The sequence below is a fragment of the Arachis duranensis genome, chromosome 7 (genome assembly GCF_000817695.3).
Source record: "Arachis duranensis cultivar V14167 chromosome 7, aradu.V14167.gnm2.J7QH, whole genome shotgun sequence".
Taxonomy (NCBI): Eukaryota; Viridiplantae; Streptophyta; class Magnoliopsida; order Fabales; family Fabaceae; genus Arachis; species Arachis duranensis.
In genome coordinates, this window is record NC_029778.3 from 25,273,768 (window position 1) to 25,292,561 (window position 18,794).

Here is an 18,794-nt window from a genome sequence, read left to right on the forward strand (position 1 = left end):
GAGCGACAGCTAGCCGACCGGGAGCGGGATGGACGGTCTACCGATCCTAGCTTTACCCCATCCCCCGGGAGCGAGGAGGAAGACTCACACCGAAGCCGCCAGCGGCGTACATCCGCTTCCCGGACGGAAGCGGAGAGCACGCGGGAGGAATCACCCGTAATAAGAAGGCGAAACGACAGGATCATATACTCCCGAGGCAGACAGACCCGCCGAACAGCAAGAGGTCACGAGGACGGAGAAGGGAGATCCGAGAGAACACGGCAACCCGTCATAATGGGTGTCACCCCGTTCCACCGATCTATCCTCGAGGTCCGGTTGCCGAAACACTTCGACAAACCAACGGACATGAGGTATGACGGGACCCAGGACCCTCTAGAACATCTCACGGCCTTCGAAGCCAGAATGAATCTAGAGGGGGTAGGCGACGAAGTAAGATGACGCGCCTTCCCGGTAACCCTAGCAGGACCGGCGATCAGATGGTTTAACGGCCTCCCTCAAGGTTCTATCTACAATTTCTCAGACATCAGCCGCGCCTTCCTGGCTCAATTTACAACGCGGATAGCAAAGGCCAAGCATCCTATCAACCTTCTCGGGGTAACCCAGAGACAGGGAGAGCCAACCAGGAGGTACTTAGATCGGTTCAACGACGAATGCTTGGAAATCGACGGCTTAACCGACTCGGTGGCCAGTCTCTGCCTGACGAACGGCCTCCTAAACGAGAACTTCCGAAAACACCTCACCACGAAGCCGGTTTGGACGATGCATGAAATCCAAACGGTGGCCAAAGAGTACATAAACGACGAGGAAGTCAGCCGAGTCGTGGCCGCCAATAAGCGGCAATCCGGTTACGGCCAGGCTCGGCAGTCCGGTGGCGACGGGGAGAGAGCAAAAGAAAAGGCTAGGGAGGAGGCATCAAACAAAGCACCTAGGCCGTTCCCTCGAGTCGGGAAGTTTACTAACTACACTCCACTCACCCTCCCCATCGTGGAAGTCTATCAACAAATAGCTAAGAAGGGAATTCTTCCGAAGCCCCGACCACTTAAGGACCACACGGGTGGAAACAAGAATCTTTATTGTGATTACCACAAGGGATATGGCCATCAAACACAGGACTGTTTCGACCTCAAGGATGCATTAGAACAGGCGATAAGGGAAGGAAAACTAGCAGCGTTCTCCCATCTCATCAGGGAGCCGAGAAGGCGTTATCGTGACCAAGACGAGGAAGGCAAGACACGCTCGGCCAAGCGGCGACAGGAGCCCGAAGACAGAGACCATGGCCTCACTGTGATAAACATGGTAACGGCAAAAAACACTGCACCAAAGTCCCGGTCGGCACACAAGAAAGACGCCAAGGTTCTGGCGATCTCATCTCCACCGGTGCAGAGTACCAAAAAACCTCCGTCCATTTCTTTCGGCCCAGAAGACCAATGGTTCAGCGACGCCCCGGAAAACCCTCCCATGGTCATAACGGCCAGAGTGGGAACCGGCCTCGTCAAGCGGATCCTTGTCGACACAGGAGCTGATTCAAACATCATGTTCCGCAACGTGTTCGACGCACTGGGTGTGTTCGACGCGCTGGGGCTAAAGGATGCCGACCTGACGACTCACCAGCACGGGGTTATCGGGTTAGGCGACCACTTCATCAAACCTGACGGAGTCATTTCCCTACCAATCTCGCTGGGACAGATGCAAGGCCAAAGGTCGGCGATGGCCGAGTTCGTAATCCTCCGAGACTCCACAGCTTACAACATCATCTTGGGAAGAAAAACAATCAATGATTTTGAAGCCATAATCAACACCAAGCTGCTAGTTATGAAGTTTGTCACCGATGATGGATCCATAGGGACCATAAGAGGAGACCTCAAGAGGGCGGTCGCTTGTGACAACGCCAGCCTTTCCCTCAGAAAGAAGTCCAAGGAAGCATCTGGCGTATTCCTAGCCGACCTTGATGCCAGAATAGAGGACAAGCTGAGGCCGGAACCAGAAGGGGACCTGGAGAAATTTAGCATCGGTGACGAAGGCGAAAAGTTCACATTCGTTAACAAGAACCTCCCACATGAGCTGAAGGAGCCTTTGATTGAAATGATAAGGGCCAACAAGGACTTGTTCGCATGGACACCAGCCGACATGCCGGGCATAGATCCAAAAGTCATCTCACATCATCTAGCCGTCAAGGCGGAAGCACGCCCAGTGGCTCAACGGAGGAGAAAGATGTCGGCGGAAAGAGCGGAGGAGGTAGCCAAGCAAACGGCCGGCCTCCTAGAAGCAGGCTTCATACGGGAAGTGGACTACTCGACGTGGCTCTCAAATGTGGTATTGGTGAAAAAACACAATGGCAGGTGGAGAATGTGCGTGGACTACTCTGACCTTAACAAAGCATGCCCCAAAGATTGCTTCCCCCTCCCCAACATAGATGCACTCGTCGACGCCGCGGCGGGATACCGGTATCTGAGTTTCATGGACGCATACTCCGGTTACAATCAGATACCGATGCACCGACCAGACGAAGACAAAACGGCGTTCATAACGCAAGGAGGAACCTTCTGTTACAGGGTGATGCCATTCGGCCTGAAAAATGCAGGGGCGACATACCAAAGGCTTATGAGCAAGATTTTCCACGATCTGATAGGCAAGACAGTGGAGGTCTATGTCGACGATATCCTCGCAAAGACAACGCAACCTGACGACCTCATAAAGGATCTGGGAAAGGTTTTCATGTCTCTCCGACAACACGGCATGAGGCTAAATCCCCTCAAGTGCGCCTTCGCCATGGAAGCCGGCAAGTTCATGGGATTTATGATAACTCAGAGAGGGGTAGAAGCTAACCCGGAGAAATGCCAGGCAATACTTCAGATGAAGAGCCCGGGCTGTATCAAGGACGTCCAGAGGTTGGCAGGGCGATTGACATCACTTTCCCGGTTCCTCGGAGCCTCGGCGACAAAGGCCCTGCCATTTTTTAACCTCATGAAGAAAGGGATGGCGTTTGAGTGGACACCCGCGTGCGAAGAAGCCTTTCAACACTTCAAGGAAATCCTGGCGGCACCACCCGTCCTCGGGAAGCCAAAGGACGGGGAACCACTATACCTGTACCTCGCCATAACAAAAGAAGCCCTGGCTGCAGTTCTGGTGCAGGAAGAAGGGAAAACTTAACAGCCAGTCTATTTCATAAGCAGGGCCTTACAACAAAGCCCAACAACCTGTCTACTTCATAAGCAGGGCCCTACAAGGAGCAGAATTAAGATATAGCAAGTTGGAAAAGCTAGCCTTGGCGCTCCTAACTTCCTCGAGAAGGTTAAAACAATACTTCCAAAGTCACCAAGTGGTCGTCAGAACGGACCAGGGGATCCGGCAAGTTCTCCAAAAACCTGACCTAGCGGGAAGGATGATGACTTGGTCCATCGAACTCTCTCAATATGACATACGGTACGAACCCCGGCAAGCCATCAAGGCGCAGGCCATGGCGGATTTCTTGGTTGAAGTAACGGGAGATCCAGGCGAAGACATGGGTACACGGTGGAAGCTCCATGTGGACGGAGCCTCCAACCAGACCTTCGGAGGTGCCGGGATCATCCTGGAAAGCCCGATTGGGGTTGTATACGAACAGTCGGTTAGATTCGAATTTCCCATCTCAAACAACCAAGCAGAATACGAAGCCCTCATAGGAGGCTTGACCCTAGCGGCGGAGGTCGGCGCAAGAAGACTGGAAGTATGCAGCGATTCCCAAGTCGTCACTTCCCAAGTAAACGGCAGCTACCAAGCCAAGGACCCCTTGTTGCAGAAGTACTTGGAAAAGGTTAAAAGCTTGAGCCAAAAGTTCGAAGAGGTCACGGTCCAGCATGTACCCAGAGAAAGGAACACACGGGCAGACCTCCTATCAAAATTGGCCAGCACGAAGCCAGGGGAGGGGAACCGGTCTCTCATCCAAGGCATGACAAGGGAACCAGCAATTGCACTACACATAACAACCCTAAGTTCTTCATGGCTAGACCCCATCACCAACTTCAGAACCAGCAATTGCACTACACCTAACAACCCTAAGTTCTTCATGGCTAGACCCCATCACCAACTTCCTAGAACACGGCCAAGTCCCTGGTGATGAAAAGGATGCGGCAAAATTAAGAAGAGAAGCGGCAAAATACGCCGTCATCCAAGGACAGCTGTTCAGAAAGGGGCTTAGCCAACCCCTACTGAAGTGCCTACACCCCGACCAGACGGACTATGTCCTCAAGGAAGTCCATGAGGGCTGCTGTGGGCACCACATCGGAGGCAAAGCCTTAGCAAGGAAGTTAATCCGAGCTGGGTACTACTGGCCGTCGATGATGGCAGATTCCAAAGAGTTTGTCAAAAAGTGCATAAAGTGCCAACAGAACGCCAACTTTGCCAAGGCACCAGCCTCCGAGTTAAGTTTGCTAACGATCTCCCGGCCGTTCGCTCAGTGGGGAGTCGACCTCTTAAGGCCCTTCCCGGTCGGCCCTGGGCAGGTCAAATATCTCGTAGTAGCGATTGATTACTATACCAAATGGATAGAAGCCGAACCACTGGCTAGCATATCCTCGGCCAATTGCAGAAAATTCATGTGGAGGCAGGTGATAACACGATTTGGGATACCAGAAGTCGTCATCTCGGACAATGGCACACAGTTCACTGACAAGAAGTTCACGGAATTTCTCAGCGGCCTGGGTATAAGGCAAAGGTTCTCTTCGGTAGAACACCCTCAGACGAACGGACAAGTGGAGTCCTCCAACAAGGTTATCCTTTCAGGGTTGAAAAAGAGGTTGGACAACAAGAAGGGTGCTTGGGCCGACGAGCTAGCGTCGGTCCTCTGGTCTTACCGAACAACCGAGCAGTCCTCCACCAAGGAAACACCTTTCCGATTAACGTACGGGGTGGATGCGGTAATACCCGTAGAGATCGGTGAACCGAGTCCGCGATTGCTTTTGAAAGGAGTGGAAGAAACTGTAGAAAAGGACCTGATAGATGAAGCCCGGGAAATGGCCCATTTGACGGAAACGGCACTAAAACAAAGAATAGCTCTGCGATACAACACCAAAGTGCTCAAGAGGGAATTTGAGCCTGACGACCTCGTCCTAAGGCGGAACGATATCGGCCCGCCGACCCCCGGAGAGGGCAAGCTAGCGGCAAACTGGGAAGGTCCCTACAGAGTCAAAAAGGTGATGGGAAAAGGAGCCTTTAAGTTAGAAAGGCTCGATGGCAAGGAGGTCCCGAGGACATGGAACGCGGACAACCTTAGAAGATTCTACCCCTAGAGGACGGAACGACATGCCGGCTAATCTAGCTAAGTAGTCAATTTGTCATTTATAGTAACTTTCAAGTCCTTTATGTGGTTACCGAATAAGATATACTTGTGCAAATTCTCCACCATATTTTATCTCCACTTTTCAGATAAAACATCCCGTCATGACTAACAACGACATGCGACCCGGGACTGATCACCCCGGGAAGTCATCTACCACCGTTGTAACAAATAACTACACGAAAGGCCACGGGCCGCCGGTCTAAACGACTCCAAACCAAAAACGGTTAATAGGAGCAATAACACGATCAGACGAATAAACGACAACTATAACCCAAAACGGTTAGAAACGATAACGCACTCAGACAAATAAGAAAAGGTTTACCGCGACAACACGAGCAAGCGACCAAAAAAGGTCATTGTTCACAAGCCAAAATTAAAACGGCTAACATCAAATAGTTCACAAGCCAAAAACGGCAAAAACTAAAAAAGTTTACAAGTCAAAACAAAGCGGCTAAACAGGAACTATAAACAGAAGGATCATTTCATGGGGGCATCAACAACCTTGCCGTCATGGATAACCTTGCGGACACCGATCGCCGACGTGTCGACCTCAGGGGCAACAATCTTAATTTGAGCTTTAAGGGCTTCCTCGATAGCCAGGATCGCACCCCTGCCCTGTTTAACGACATCCTTGTACTTCGCCTTCCATGTCGACAGTTCGGCCTCCACGGCCCGCTTTTCTTCCTCAACTTCGGCCACACGCTTTTGCGCCGCACCGACCTGACCTTCCAGAGCCATCTCACGCTCGACCAAACGTTCAATCGTCGCGTCCGACTCTTTCTGTTTCTTCTCGGCAGCGGTTGCCTTTTGTTCAGCGGCGGTAGCTTTCTGCTCAGCGGTGGTGGCTTTCTTCTCGGCGGCATCCAACTTTTCCGAAGATTGAGTCAACTGCTCCCGGAGAGTTTCTACTTCACTTTTTAATTCATTGTTGGCCTTCCCACTAGCTTCCAACCTCCTGCGGAGGGACTCCATCCCGGACAGCTCAAACTCAGCTTTCCGGGCTATCACAGCACCCCGCAGAAGTGTTCGGTACATCCACCTCGCCTGCCCGGCAAGGGATGACTCGTGGAAGTACTCCTCGGTGCCAGGGATCAGTTGGGTATCTATAAAGTTGCTTGCATCGAAATTCCTCTCCATGACGGTGAGGACCCCCTCGGGACTAGAAGACGCCTTCCTTTTCCTTTTAGGGGTGGGAACCACCTCCACGTCATCGTCAGGGGCAGACGTCGAACCCCCTTGGCCTACCACTTCGCGAGGAGGAGAGGCATGAACCGTTTTCTCGACCTCGACCTGGGCAGCTTGGGTCGAGATCCCGGTTCCCCCAACCACGCCCTCCGGCCCTGAAGTAGTTTTGTCCTCCGGAGGAGCTGTAGACGTCTCAGCGGCAGACTGCTCATTATCCTCCTCATCATCACCGCCGCCAAGGAAAGTCTGAAACAAGTCGGGAAGACCCGTCACCGACGCAGACATATCCACTACAGGAAAACAAAGAAGGTCGGTTAATCGTCACACAATATCAACAAAAGGGAAAAAGACAAAGGGAAAAGTAAAAAGCTTCTCACAAATATAATTACGGCCGGACTCCCGGTCACCCATGAGGAGATGGGGATTTACTGGGTTCTTCCCAAAAACTGCGTTTAGCACCTCGGCAATCTGCTTATCTACTGCCGACATGCTTCTATAATTTACCTTAATAAAACTATTGGCCCCTGCCCCGAAGCTCCAATAAGTCGGGATGAGCCGTACCCCCTCCAAAGACAACCAAAAGGGGTGACGACCTTTGGCCGGGCGGACCTTAAAATACTTGTCCTTAAACCCATGGTAAGAATCTTCGAACAAACCGAAAATTTTCCTACCCTGGGCAGCCCGGAAGGACATGAACCCTTTTTTATGTTTCCCCTCCTTGGAAGGGTTTGTGAGGGTGAAGAAAAAGAGGAAAACATCCACGGACACCGGCAGTTCGAGATATTCACAGACCATCTTGAAACAGCGGATCGAAGCCCAACTGTTCGGATGCAACTGCGACGGTGACACGGAAATTCGGTTTAAGAGCGCCATTTGAAAGGCTGAGAACGGAATGCGAACTCCGACTTGAGTGAACATGGCTTTATAGAACCAAATCCAGTCGGCGACCTGGCGGGGTTGGAAGTTGAGTTCGTACAATCGCTCGTGAGGAGCCGGGACGAAAACATCGTAATTGGCCTCCTCGTCGGTCCCGCCGCACAAATACCCGGCTTGTCGGAACTCGGTGAGCTCCTCCTCGCCCATTTGATTGGGTGAATCCCTTATATCAGAGACGACCCAAGCATATTGGTCGTACGCCGCAGGATTAACGGATGCCCGGGAGACCGTGCGAGCCATACCTACATGGGGGTACCATCCAGTTAGTCTAAGAGATCGGTTGCTCAGGCCGAACACAAACACCACCCCCCACGACTTCCCGTCTAAGGCCAAACAAGACTAAATGGCTAAAAGAACGAGAGAAAGCCTACCCTGGAATGGTACTTTCCCCCCTAACATGTCTACTCGCATCTAAAAGGCTACGCAGTAACATCAAAAGAACCAAGCAACAAGCATACCAAAAATAACGCATAAAAAGGGGAATGATTCGAAAGTTACCTAAGTTGATGAAAAAAGGATGATTGCGGGTCTGAGAAAATGCAAGAAACACGAACGGAGGCACCACAGCAACACCTTGAAATCTTGTAGCAGAGAGGAAGAAAGGAGAAATAGGGAGTGTGAAAAAAGTGTAGAAATATCAAAACCGATCGTTTAAAAACTGCCTCCAAAGCGCGAAACACCTGGGGGCAGAATGGTCTTTTCATACGGGGTTTTTTCACCCCATTATGAGCATTCAATGCTCGGCGCAGGAAACGAAGCGATGAAACGGTTGTTTGAGCAACCAAGAGACGCGCGTTGGGGGCACATCCTTCCCACGAGCGGCCGACCAGACGAGATGCGAGACGACACGCCATTGGTGGCTCCCACGACTACCATTGGCGCGTGGGGGCACTGTTACGGCCCGGCCCAAAATTAGCGCGGGTCAACCCGACCCAAGCAATACCCGACCCGGACACGCGCCCTCCAACCGACCCGGACACGCGTCCTGTACGGCTCACACACGGCTGCAGGACAGCGCCCTTGGAAATATGGGCCTGTCCCATGAGGGGGCCCACTACTGACGTGTATATAAGGGGAAGATTGGCTCTTCCCCCGAGGTACGTCACATCCTTTCACCTTATTATTCTGCCCGCCTGCACATCGCTGACTTGAGCGTCGGAGTGTCTTTGCAGGTGGCACCCCCCATCATTTCTCCAAGACGAGTGCTCGGCTTCTCGGCTACCCGTAAAACAGTGTGACCCAGGCTAAGGCGTCCTCCCCCCTGCATCTATCCACCCGACCTGTTCAGAACCCGACCAACGAACATGCACCAATTCTGTCATTGCCCATTCTATCCCAACAACAAATAAATCCTGGTACATCAATACAACAAATTATATATTATGTGCATTCATAGATGTATATAAATATATAATTTTCTCTTTATTTTTTTTAGTTAATAATTGTCCTAAATTTTCATTCAATAACTTAATTAAAATTTGTCTGAAAAACTAAGAATAAGAATTCATTCAAAAATTGAATTCTTTTCCATTTTAAAACAAACAAAAGTTAATAATTTCAATTTCAATTAGAATAATTCTCATATTTATTCTATTTATAAATTAGACCAATTTGGTCTAATTTTCAATTCCATTCTCATGGTTATAATTTTAAAAATTGAAAAATTTTTAAATATCCTTACAAAAGTATTCAATCTTTTTTGTAGTTAAGGACAAAATAGTAAAATCAAAAAAAATTCAATTTTATTAAAATTATGTATCATTCTAAATTATAGATTTGAATTAAAAATAGGATTGAATTCTTTTTTTAATAGAATTATAATTCTTTTCTCTAAAAATAACTTTTCAAAACACTCCAAACATTTTAAAAGAAAAAGAATTTTGTATAAAAGTACTCTACTCACCACAAATAAATGTAGTAAATGATGACAACTTAATTCTGTCAAATTATTTTCTTTGATGATATTAATAAAAGAATCCAATACATCATCATATACTTCAAAATTTTTATTTGATAAAGTTTTTAGTAGCATTCTTTCATCGAAAATATCACTAAAAACTTTCAACAGCTTCTGAATAACGTCATCTCCCCTCTTTTCGGATGCCTTGTGGATCAAGAAATTGAAGAAGTGGAAAAAGATCCTCCATATTTGCCTTCCCAGCGTCTACCATTATGGACTCGACAGTCCCTTTAAAATCTTGAAATCCATCATCCCTAGTTCCATATTGATCAAAATCATTGTGACGGTTTTAGTTTTCACCTTAATGCCTTTTTTTCAGAAATAAAATAAAAAAAATTATTTCCCAGCACAATTTTTTAACTTTAATTTTCTAAATATGATTTATTTTTTAAAAGTTCATCGCACCTAGCAAAACTCTATAAAAATTATAGAGGCAAACTCTATGATTTATTTTTTAATTTATTTTAATCCATTGTCATTGTCTCTAAGTAGTATTTAGATATTCAAACAGTATATAGAAATATACAAAAATACACAAACAACAAGCATGACTTTTTCAAGTATTTTTTAATTATAAATTAAAAAAAAAGCCATATTGGACAATGGCAACCATTATCATCGTCTCCAGAAATACACAGATACACCGGAATAAGCCATATTTAACAAAGATTTTTTTAATTATAAGTCGTATTTTATTTTGAGGAAATAGTTATTTTTTAATTTATAATTAAAAAAATCCTTGTTAAATATGACTTATTCCGGTGTACCTGTGTATTTCTGACGACGATGATAATGGTTGTCATTGTTAAATATGACTTAATTTTTTAATTTATAATTAAAAATTATTTTCGATGTATTTTTGTGTACTCATATATACTGTTTGAAGATCTATATATTATTTGGAAACAATGACAATAGATTAAAATTGATTAAAAATGTAGGATTTAAAAAACTTGAGTGGAGTATCCGGGTTATAGAGTTCGCCGGGTACAACAAACTTGCTCTAAATAAAAAAAAAAAATCGTATTTGGAGAATTAAAATTCAGAAATCATATTTAGGGAAATAAGAAATTTTAATGTGCACGTGCTATCTGATCTCAAGTCTCAATAACAATACTCTTAGTGGCTCTGTCCTTTCATCTTCTCAGCACTTTGCAAGTGATATCTTAACTTGCACATCAAACTACCTCTTCCCCACTATGTTCCTATAATCCTACCACCATTTTATAGTTTGATTTACTTTGGATGCAACATCTGACCCGTTGACGAGATAATTGATAGTTTCAGATCTAATAAGCTAAAATTATATGCAAAACTATCGATATAATCATAAACCGTTAATTTTCTTATCAACCTTTCAGATGCAACACTGAACCTGAATAGGTCCAAATCCTTAGAGGGCAGTCCGGTGTACAAATGTCCTGTTAATGCAAAGTCCGAGAAAGGACCGCACTAAAGGGTGTAATGTAAATAGCTTAACCTGATAATTGCATTGGTAGTTAATTCTAGGCTTGAATCCGTGATCTTAAACTTACACAGAGACAATTCAACCGTTACTCCAAGGCTCCCCTTCCATAGATCCAAACCCTATATTTTGCTAAAATTTCATTATTAATAAAGCTAGAAGAGCATACACACCTAGAACTGTTACTGAAGAGATACAAAAGCATCCCTCTAGAAATTAGGAGACTGCTATAGCAATATTAATACACACCATCTACTATGATCAGATTAGACCTGAATGTAAGAGAAACATAATTCTAAAAAAGAATGCAAATAAAACCAGATCAAGGGGCCAAGGCAAGTACTATAAAGGTCATTCACACTTGTATACATTCCTACACGTCACCGTTACCTTGCTGAGCCTTTGACTCGTAAAAGAGCCTCACAGTAGAGTAAATGGTAGCTGGTTCAGCCATTGCACCATTGCCATAATCACCACAAGCTAACCTCTTTGTAACCGGGGGGATGAGAGATATACCGAGCTCGTCAATGGCAATGAGATGTCGTTCCGTGAAAGGATTGTTCCACATGAAAGTGTTCATGGCTGTTGCAACAAAGAATGGCTTACTGTAGTCCCATGCTCGAACAATACATGTCAGTAGATTGTCACACAACCCTCCGGCAATCTAGAACAGCACATATGATCGCAAAATAAGAAAAATAATAAAGCAATGATTGCCGATTGCTTATGCTGAAATAGAAATATATTTGTAAACTAATAAGATGCATAGTAGAACAAAAGATCATGGTTACAGTCGGAGACTATCCCGGGACAGAATATGAAGACTTTGAAAGCCACTAACTTGTTTGCAAAGAGATCGACACAAAGATAGGTGAAATGTTTCTGTCCCAGGACATGGTTTCTCTGTCTTTTCTATCCATCTAATATAGAGACAATGTGTACAGATTTTCTCCATCTACACTGTCCCAGTGCCTCTATGCTGAGACAGTTACCAAACGAGGCCCATGTGATGCATCGGAACACAGATAATATTGTGTAAACTTGCTAGAAATGTAATTTAAAGTCAAAGAGAAACTAGCTTTAAATTCCACATACGATAAAATATATTTTGGGTTTAGGGAGAAAATGTACCAACATGTATAAATCTAATTACCTTGCCAAGAGTGTTTGCTGATAATGGAGCGATGACCATGATATCAGCCCATTTGCGAAGCTCAATGTGAAGCACACTATCTCCTAGTTTCGTCCAACTTGACCATTCATTCTCGTCGATATATAAAATTATATCCTTAGGAATTGCTTCTCTGTCAATAAAATGCAGTGACGCACTCGTTGCAACTGCTCTTACTTCTGCCCACTCAGAAAAACAATGACAAAGATTTGCAAATTTGACAGCAGCCACACTCCCACTAGCGGCGAGTAGAATCCGAGGCTTCCTTGATCCATTATCTACCGACATATTATCTCCTACTGAACTTACAGCTTCTGAGCGCGCCATCATCCAGAGATTTCAACAACGATCTTGAATATCCATGATATAAACAAGATTTTTCATCTTTACTCATTAAAAACCTCCAGATTGTAAACTAGAAAACTTCTGTTCATGCCACATCAATGCAAAAAAGGAGAAATTTCCTTTGTTGTTCAAAAACGCCACAATAATACATTTAATTCATATAGCATATATGTGACTATGGCCCTGAATTGTTAACATATAATCATATATCTCCAATCCATATAAATGCAACAAATCAGTGAACCCGTGATAACAATTTTCATTGAGAATAAGGAAAAAGAAAGAAGCAGTACACGAATTCAAACCAGATTTGAGACAACATTGTATAGAAACCGGAAAGGGGGTTAACTTGAACATATTGTCAAACACGTAGTGGGAATAAAAAAAAACCCATGATTTCTATTTTCAGGAAACGCGTAAACCCAACAAAAGATCCAATTTTTACTCTCTAAAATTTAATGGGTTGTCCAGACAAATTAAAATTAACAATTTTTAAAAGAGTAACAGAATGCATGGGTATCAGACCCTAAAAGGAAAACGAGGAACAGGAAGTGGCACCAACCTGTGAAATCTTGTCAGACACAAAATCCTAAGTACTCAGCTTGAACCTCAGACCGAAACCTCGAGCTCTTGCCTCATGCGCGTGTTTTGTGCTGTTGAGAAGAGACAATTTGAGACAACATATGCACATAGAACAAACATAGTTAAAGTCGAAAACACTGAGCCTCTTATAAGTCATAACGAAGGAGTGGATCCTCTCTGGTGAATAAAAAACTGGATGGTGTGTAGTGTTTAATCTAACTATTCATCATTCTTTTTTTTTTATTTATTCCTGGTCCCACTATTAAAATCAAAAGTAAAAAATTACACTGTATTTTGTCAAATGTTAAAAAAACTGAAAAGGATCCATTTTCGTCATAACGACTCAACCTCTGTTTCGGTTTTGCTATTGACTCAGGTCCACATGGACATTCAGCTGAATGATACACAATAAATTTTACTTTGGTTTTGAATACGTTTTTAAAATATTTTACTTTTGATAAAAAAAAAAAACAACTTACGATTTGGCCAAGAAGTAAACAATATATATTAACTAGAGTAGTGCTAAGAGGTCAACAAGTATTGTAATTTATAACTATCAATTAATTATTATTATTTGAAAAAATTCTAAAATAACTCTTGACAATTATCTCAAAAAATAACGAGGTTCTTGACAAAAAAAATACAAATCTGACTCTGAGTTTTACTTTTATGGGACGGATTAGTCCCTGCGCCAAAAAAAAGTCAATGTTATTTTTTTACACAGGGCTTAATCAGTCCTAAAAAAATATCAAGAGTAGGGTTGGGTGTTTTTTTTTCTTGGAAATCTTGTTGTCCTTTTGAGATAATTGTCAGGGGTCGGAGACTCGGGTGAAATATTCACTCTAATAGTTTTAACGGTGTGAAATTACATCTAATGGTGTAGGATTGCTCACTTTCTTTTTTATGTTTAAGTGCTGGACAAATTTTAATAAAATTGCTCGCTCCTTAGATTTTTTCTATTAACTATAGAATATTAACACAAATTTAACTTGATCAATTTTTTATCAAAAGAATATCTTAATTAACTTATGTATATCAAAAAGAGTTAAAAAATATTAAAAATGAGTAATTTGTAGTTTGAGATAAAAATCATAAAGGCATTGTTATAGTTCTTTTATGATAATTTATAATTTATAGTTTTGTAATTTTTTATGGAGGAGTTTTTCATCTATAACTCTATCATTGTATTCATTTCTTTTTTGAATTTAAACACATGCCATCCGCTTAAGCTAAAAAGCATGTTTGTGAAAGAAATTTTTAAATCCTCTATAGTCTATAGTACATGTTTTTTCTTCTTTATATTGAGGAAGGTTCTGAGAATCGGAACGGTTATCGAACCGTTTTAATTATTAGTTTATTAGTTTATTAATTTAATTGATCTAATTATGGTTCAATCGAAAAAATTATTTTAGAATAAAATAATAAATAAATTATAAATAAACATCCTAAAATATAACTCAACCCACTTTTTGTCTCATGACAATACTGTCATTGATAGGGGGTGGCAAACTAGCCTAAACCCGCCGAACCGACCCACGTAACCCGTCAAAAAAGGCGGATCGGATTGAAAAATTGAGACTACCAAATAGTAAAAGTCCGTCTAACTCGCACCGCTTAAACCGCGGGCTTTGGCGGGCAGGGCAGGCTTCCCCGCCAGACTTAATATTTTTTTAGTGAGGGGGTATTTTTACAATTTTTTAGCTAAAACCTAACTTTTCCCAACCTAACTTACAAGAGTATGGAGATAAAAATTGAATGGTTTAGATTATGTTTATGTTACTTTGAAGACAATATTTATAATTATGTTTTAAATTATGTTTATTTTACTTTGAAGAGAATATTTATACTTATGTTTTAGATAAAAACTTGGTTTATAATTATATTTATTAGATATTTATAATTACAAATATTTTAATGTTTATGAATATAAAAAATATATATTTTTTATGCCTTTAGAAATTATAAATTTATTAATATGATTGTGAAATTCTATATATTATTTAATAGTTAATAGTAAAAAAAAAGAGGAGCTTTGGCAGGCTTAGCCCACCAGCCCGTAATTAGGCGAGGCGGGATGGGATTCTAAGACCGCCTCACTAAGCGGAGCGGGGCGGGCCAGCCCGCCAAAGAGCAGGTTTCTGGCGGGACGGGCTTCTCCGCTTGCCACCCCTAATCATTGAGACAACAATATCTCTTTCATCTCTTTCCTAATGCAAAGAATTAAAAAAGATCAAACAAATTGAACAAATCTTGTAATACTAATGGTGAATCCATCTCCTTAATATTATAAATAATAAGAATTCATCACATAAATTCATTACTATTACAAAATAAACTAATATACTTGACAAATAGGTAAGATATGATACAACAATGCCTTTTGATAGATTTTAGAATACGTCAAGCAACATATAAAGATAAATTAATAGCATAAAAAAAATAAGAAGACAACACTTCAAATAATCATTGAATACAATGTAAAGTTATTTATTCACTGAGATCTCACATTATACAAACAACTTTCATGACTTAAGTTTGCACATTTTCAACAAATAATTGTAATCAATGTTATTTTTTCTTTTACGATGACATGTACAAATCACTTATAGTACAAAACTACAAACTAACTAGAAATAAATATGAGCTTGAATACATGATTATATAGTGTAGTGAGGTGAATTTTGGTCTCTGTTGTTAACATGAAATTATACCATGCTCTCCCTGTGGATTTGTCTCCAAGAAACATTATAATATTCATGAATTCACAAAATTTTTACTCTAGAAAATAGAGTACATACATACTGGATTAGGCAAGTAATGTTTAATTACTTCAAATAAATTTGCATGGTCTTGACCATCACCACGAGAAAATTCAGTCATAAATTTGTCTATGTCCCGAAATGAGTGGCATAAGATGCTAAGAGGCTGCAAGCACAGAGGAATTGTGAATGACTTTGACTAATAACACATACAAATATGCATTGAAAACGTACAAAATTTCAATAAACATTACTAAACAGAGCCAAAAAAGAACAATCATCATTCAGCAACAAACAAACATTACAAAACAGCAACAAGTAATCACACTATTACCAAATTTAAAAAGAATAAAAACTAGATAAACCTAATCATAAACACCATTACCAAATTAAATAAAAAATCAACCAAAAATTACCTTACAAATCCAATTAAAAATAGCTTTTTACTTTGTACCCTAAACACCAATTAAATCACATGAACCAAAATTAATTTGAGGAAAAACACTAAACCTTCACCCAGCAAAATCAGCCAAATCAGCAACTACAAAACAAAGTCATTGGTAAATTTGAACAAAAAAATTAGGAGCCATCAGCAATTAGTAAAACACTATCAGAGCCATCGAGCAATTAGAAAATACTAAAACAGAGTAAAAGAGTAACAGAGCCATCGAGCCATCAATAAATTTAAAAAAAATCTTGCAAACATCAGCAACTAGCAAATACAAGACCGATCCATCAGCAACAGGCAATTACAATTTACAAAATATTTCAAGAAAAATGGGAAAAAAATGGAAGAAGTCCGAAGAATAACAATTTCAGAACTTCAAACCAAGAAGAAGACCGAACATTCAGCGAAGATGAAGACGAGAAGCCACTAACTTGGGTTCCATGCCGAGAAGCCAGCAAAGATGAAGACGACGTGCCGAGCTACTGAGTTCCAGACACGGGAAGAGGAAGAAGCGGCGGCGATGAGGACCTGGGGACGGCGGCGGCGCTGAGGACTTAGGAACGGCGGCGGTGATGAAGGGCTAGGGTTTTCCCTTTGCTTCAGAGTTCTTCAGGTAGTCACGAATGATTGGGGAAGAAGGGGGGGATTGGTTCACCAATTGATCTGCTTCTGTTTTTTTTTTTTTCAAATCAACAAAATGGCGTCGCTTAATCCGAACCAGCCGGTTACAAGTCCAATCTAACAGGCCGATTTTTAACCAGTTCGGTAATTTTTCAAGTGGTATTCCAACAGTTATAAGTAGCGGATCGGATCGGACCATTTTTATGTCGATTCTTGGTTAAACCGATTCGACCGATCGATTCGGTCCAATTTCTATAACCATAATATTGATACTAATTATATCATAAATGAAATTAAGAAAAAAGTATAAAAAAATATTAATTTTTCATTAAAAATAATATAGTTTATAAATTTCTTATTACGTAGAGGATTGAAGTTCTCTCCTCACCTTAAAAATAATAAAATATAAGATAATTCTCTAGTGCTAACTATTTTGATATTGAATTTGTCTAACATTTTTTTAAGATAAGTTTTTAATATTTTAAAATTATTTATTTTCATATTATTTAAATTAAATATTAGCTTTTAACTCTTTTTGTAAATTAGATATCAAAATTTAGGCACCAAAGTCATCACCTAAAACATAATCACAACCTTACGTTGAGAACTTTAGTTCAATAGGTTGCGAGAACCGAACCGATCACTAAATCGATAAAGTGACTAATTTAATAGTTAAACCAAAATTTAACCGAAATTCAACCGAGGTTCAACCAGTATAACTAAATATAAAATAAAATTATTAAAAATTTAATATATAATTTTATATATTTAAATTCAATAATTTTTAAACTAATAAAATTTAAAATTTTATAATTTCACATAATAAATTATCCATAATTTATAATTAAAAAATCACAAACAACTTCAAACATTAATTTTTATAACTAATAAAAATCAAAATACATTTAAATGACAAAAAAATAATGTTCAACCACAAACAATTATTCCAATTTCATAAAAACTATAAAAACAAAAAAAAATAACAGTAGAACCAAAAAAATTAACAATAAGAATTATAATGTTCTACTATAGCAATATCATATTGTTGAATACTATTGCTTGTAATGTTCTCCTTCTCATTTTCCTACAAATTTTTAAACCACATCAATTGAAAAAATCAGTACAAAAATAAAGAATAACAACAAATAAACTAAATATTCATAATCACAAATGATATAAATCAAAAGTTATTATTATTATTATTCACTTACATTGAGAATTTCGACCAACCCAATACAAAGGGACTTGCTTGGAATTTTCAATGCAAAAAAATTTAAAACACTCTTTTAAGCATATTTCAAAGTTTAAAGAAGTGTATAAATTTAAACAAAAAATATACAAAAAAATGTAATTTGTGCTACTGAAAGATTGAGAAATGATGAAAATAATTTTACCATATCATCATCAACAATTTAGAATCAGACAAAATCAACAACCAAAATTAGCAACTCAGAATTAATATAAAAAACTCAGAATCAGAAAAAAATCTAGCATTAACAATGTTCATCAAACAATACAGAATCAGAAAAATCAACGGCCAACAACTCAAAAATTAGAATAAATAAAATTAACAAAATAACCAAAAATAAATTGAGGCAGTAGTGCTTACGGCGGCGAGGGAGGAAGGAAGGTGACGGCGCGGCGAATACTCCACAGCCAAGCAGAGAGATGTCGCAGTGAGAGAGACAGAGCAAGCTCGGAGCCTTGGATAGAGAGAAAACTCGAAGAGAGAGATGACGAATTTCTTATTTTACTTTGGCCTCTTAATTAAATGAGAGACGAATTTTTTAGACATAGGACTGAAATTGAGTCAAGTCGACTGAAATTGAGTCAAGTCTGCTCGAGCTCAACTCATTAATAACTTGATAAGCTGAACTTATAAACGGATGAGTCGAGCTTGAGTTTGAAATTGAGCTCATAAATTAGATGAGTCGAATTTAAATTTAAATAAATTCAACTCATTAATTCGTAAATTAACTCGATTATATATAATATTAAAAGTTTA

General features: G+C 40.8%; 1 protein-coding gene across 2 annotated transcripts; it reads right to left on the bottom strand.

Moving 5' to 3' along the window:
* Positions 1-10,722: 10,722 nt before the first annotated feature.
* Positions 10,723-13,093, bottom strand: LOC107458482 (probable phosphopantothenoylcysteine decarboxylase). 2 transcript variants are annotated; one of them, XM_016076692.3, is made up of 3 exons: positions 12,942-13,093; positions 12,017-12,384; positions 10,723-11,527 (listed from the first exon to the last, which is right to left on the bottom strand). In XM_016076692.3, the coding sequence occupies exons 2-3, from the start codon at positions 12,362-12,364 to the stop codon at positions 11,237-11,239; spliced, it is 639 nt and encodes a 212-aa protein (XP_015932178.1). In that variant the 5' UTR covers positions 12,365-12,384; positions 12,942-13,093; the 3' UTR covers positions 10,723-11,236. The 2 variants fall into 2 exon arrangements, with proteins under 2 accessions (XP_015932178.1, XP_015932177.1); XM_016076691.3 differs by having other exon boundaries at positions 12,017-12,460.
* Between the last annotated feature and the right edge of the window lie 5,701 nt (positions 13,094-18,794).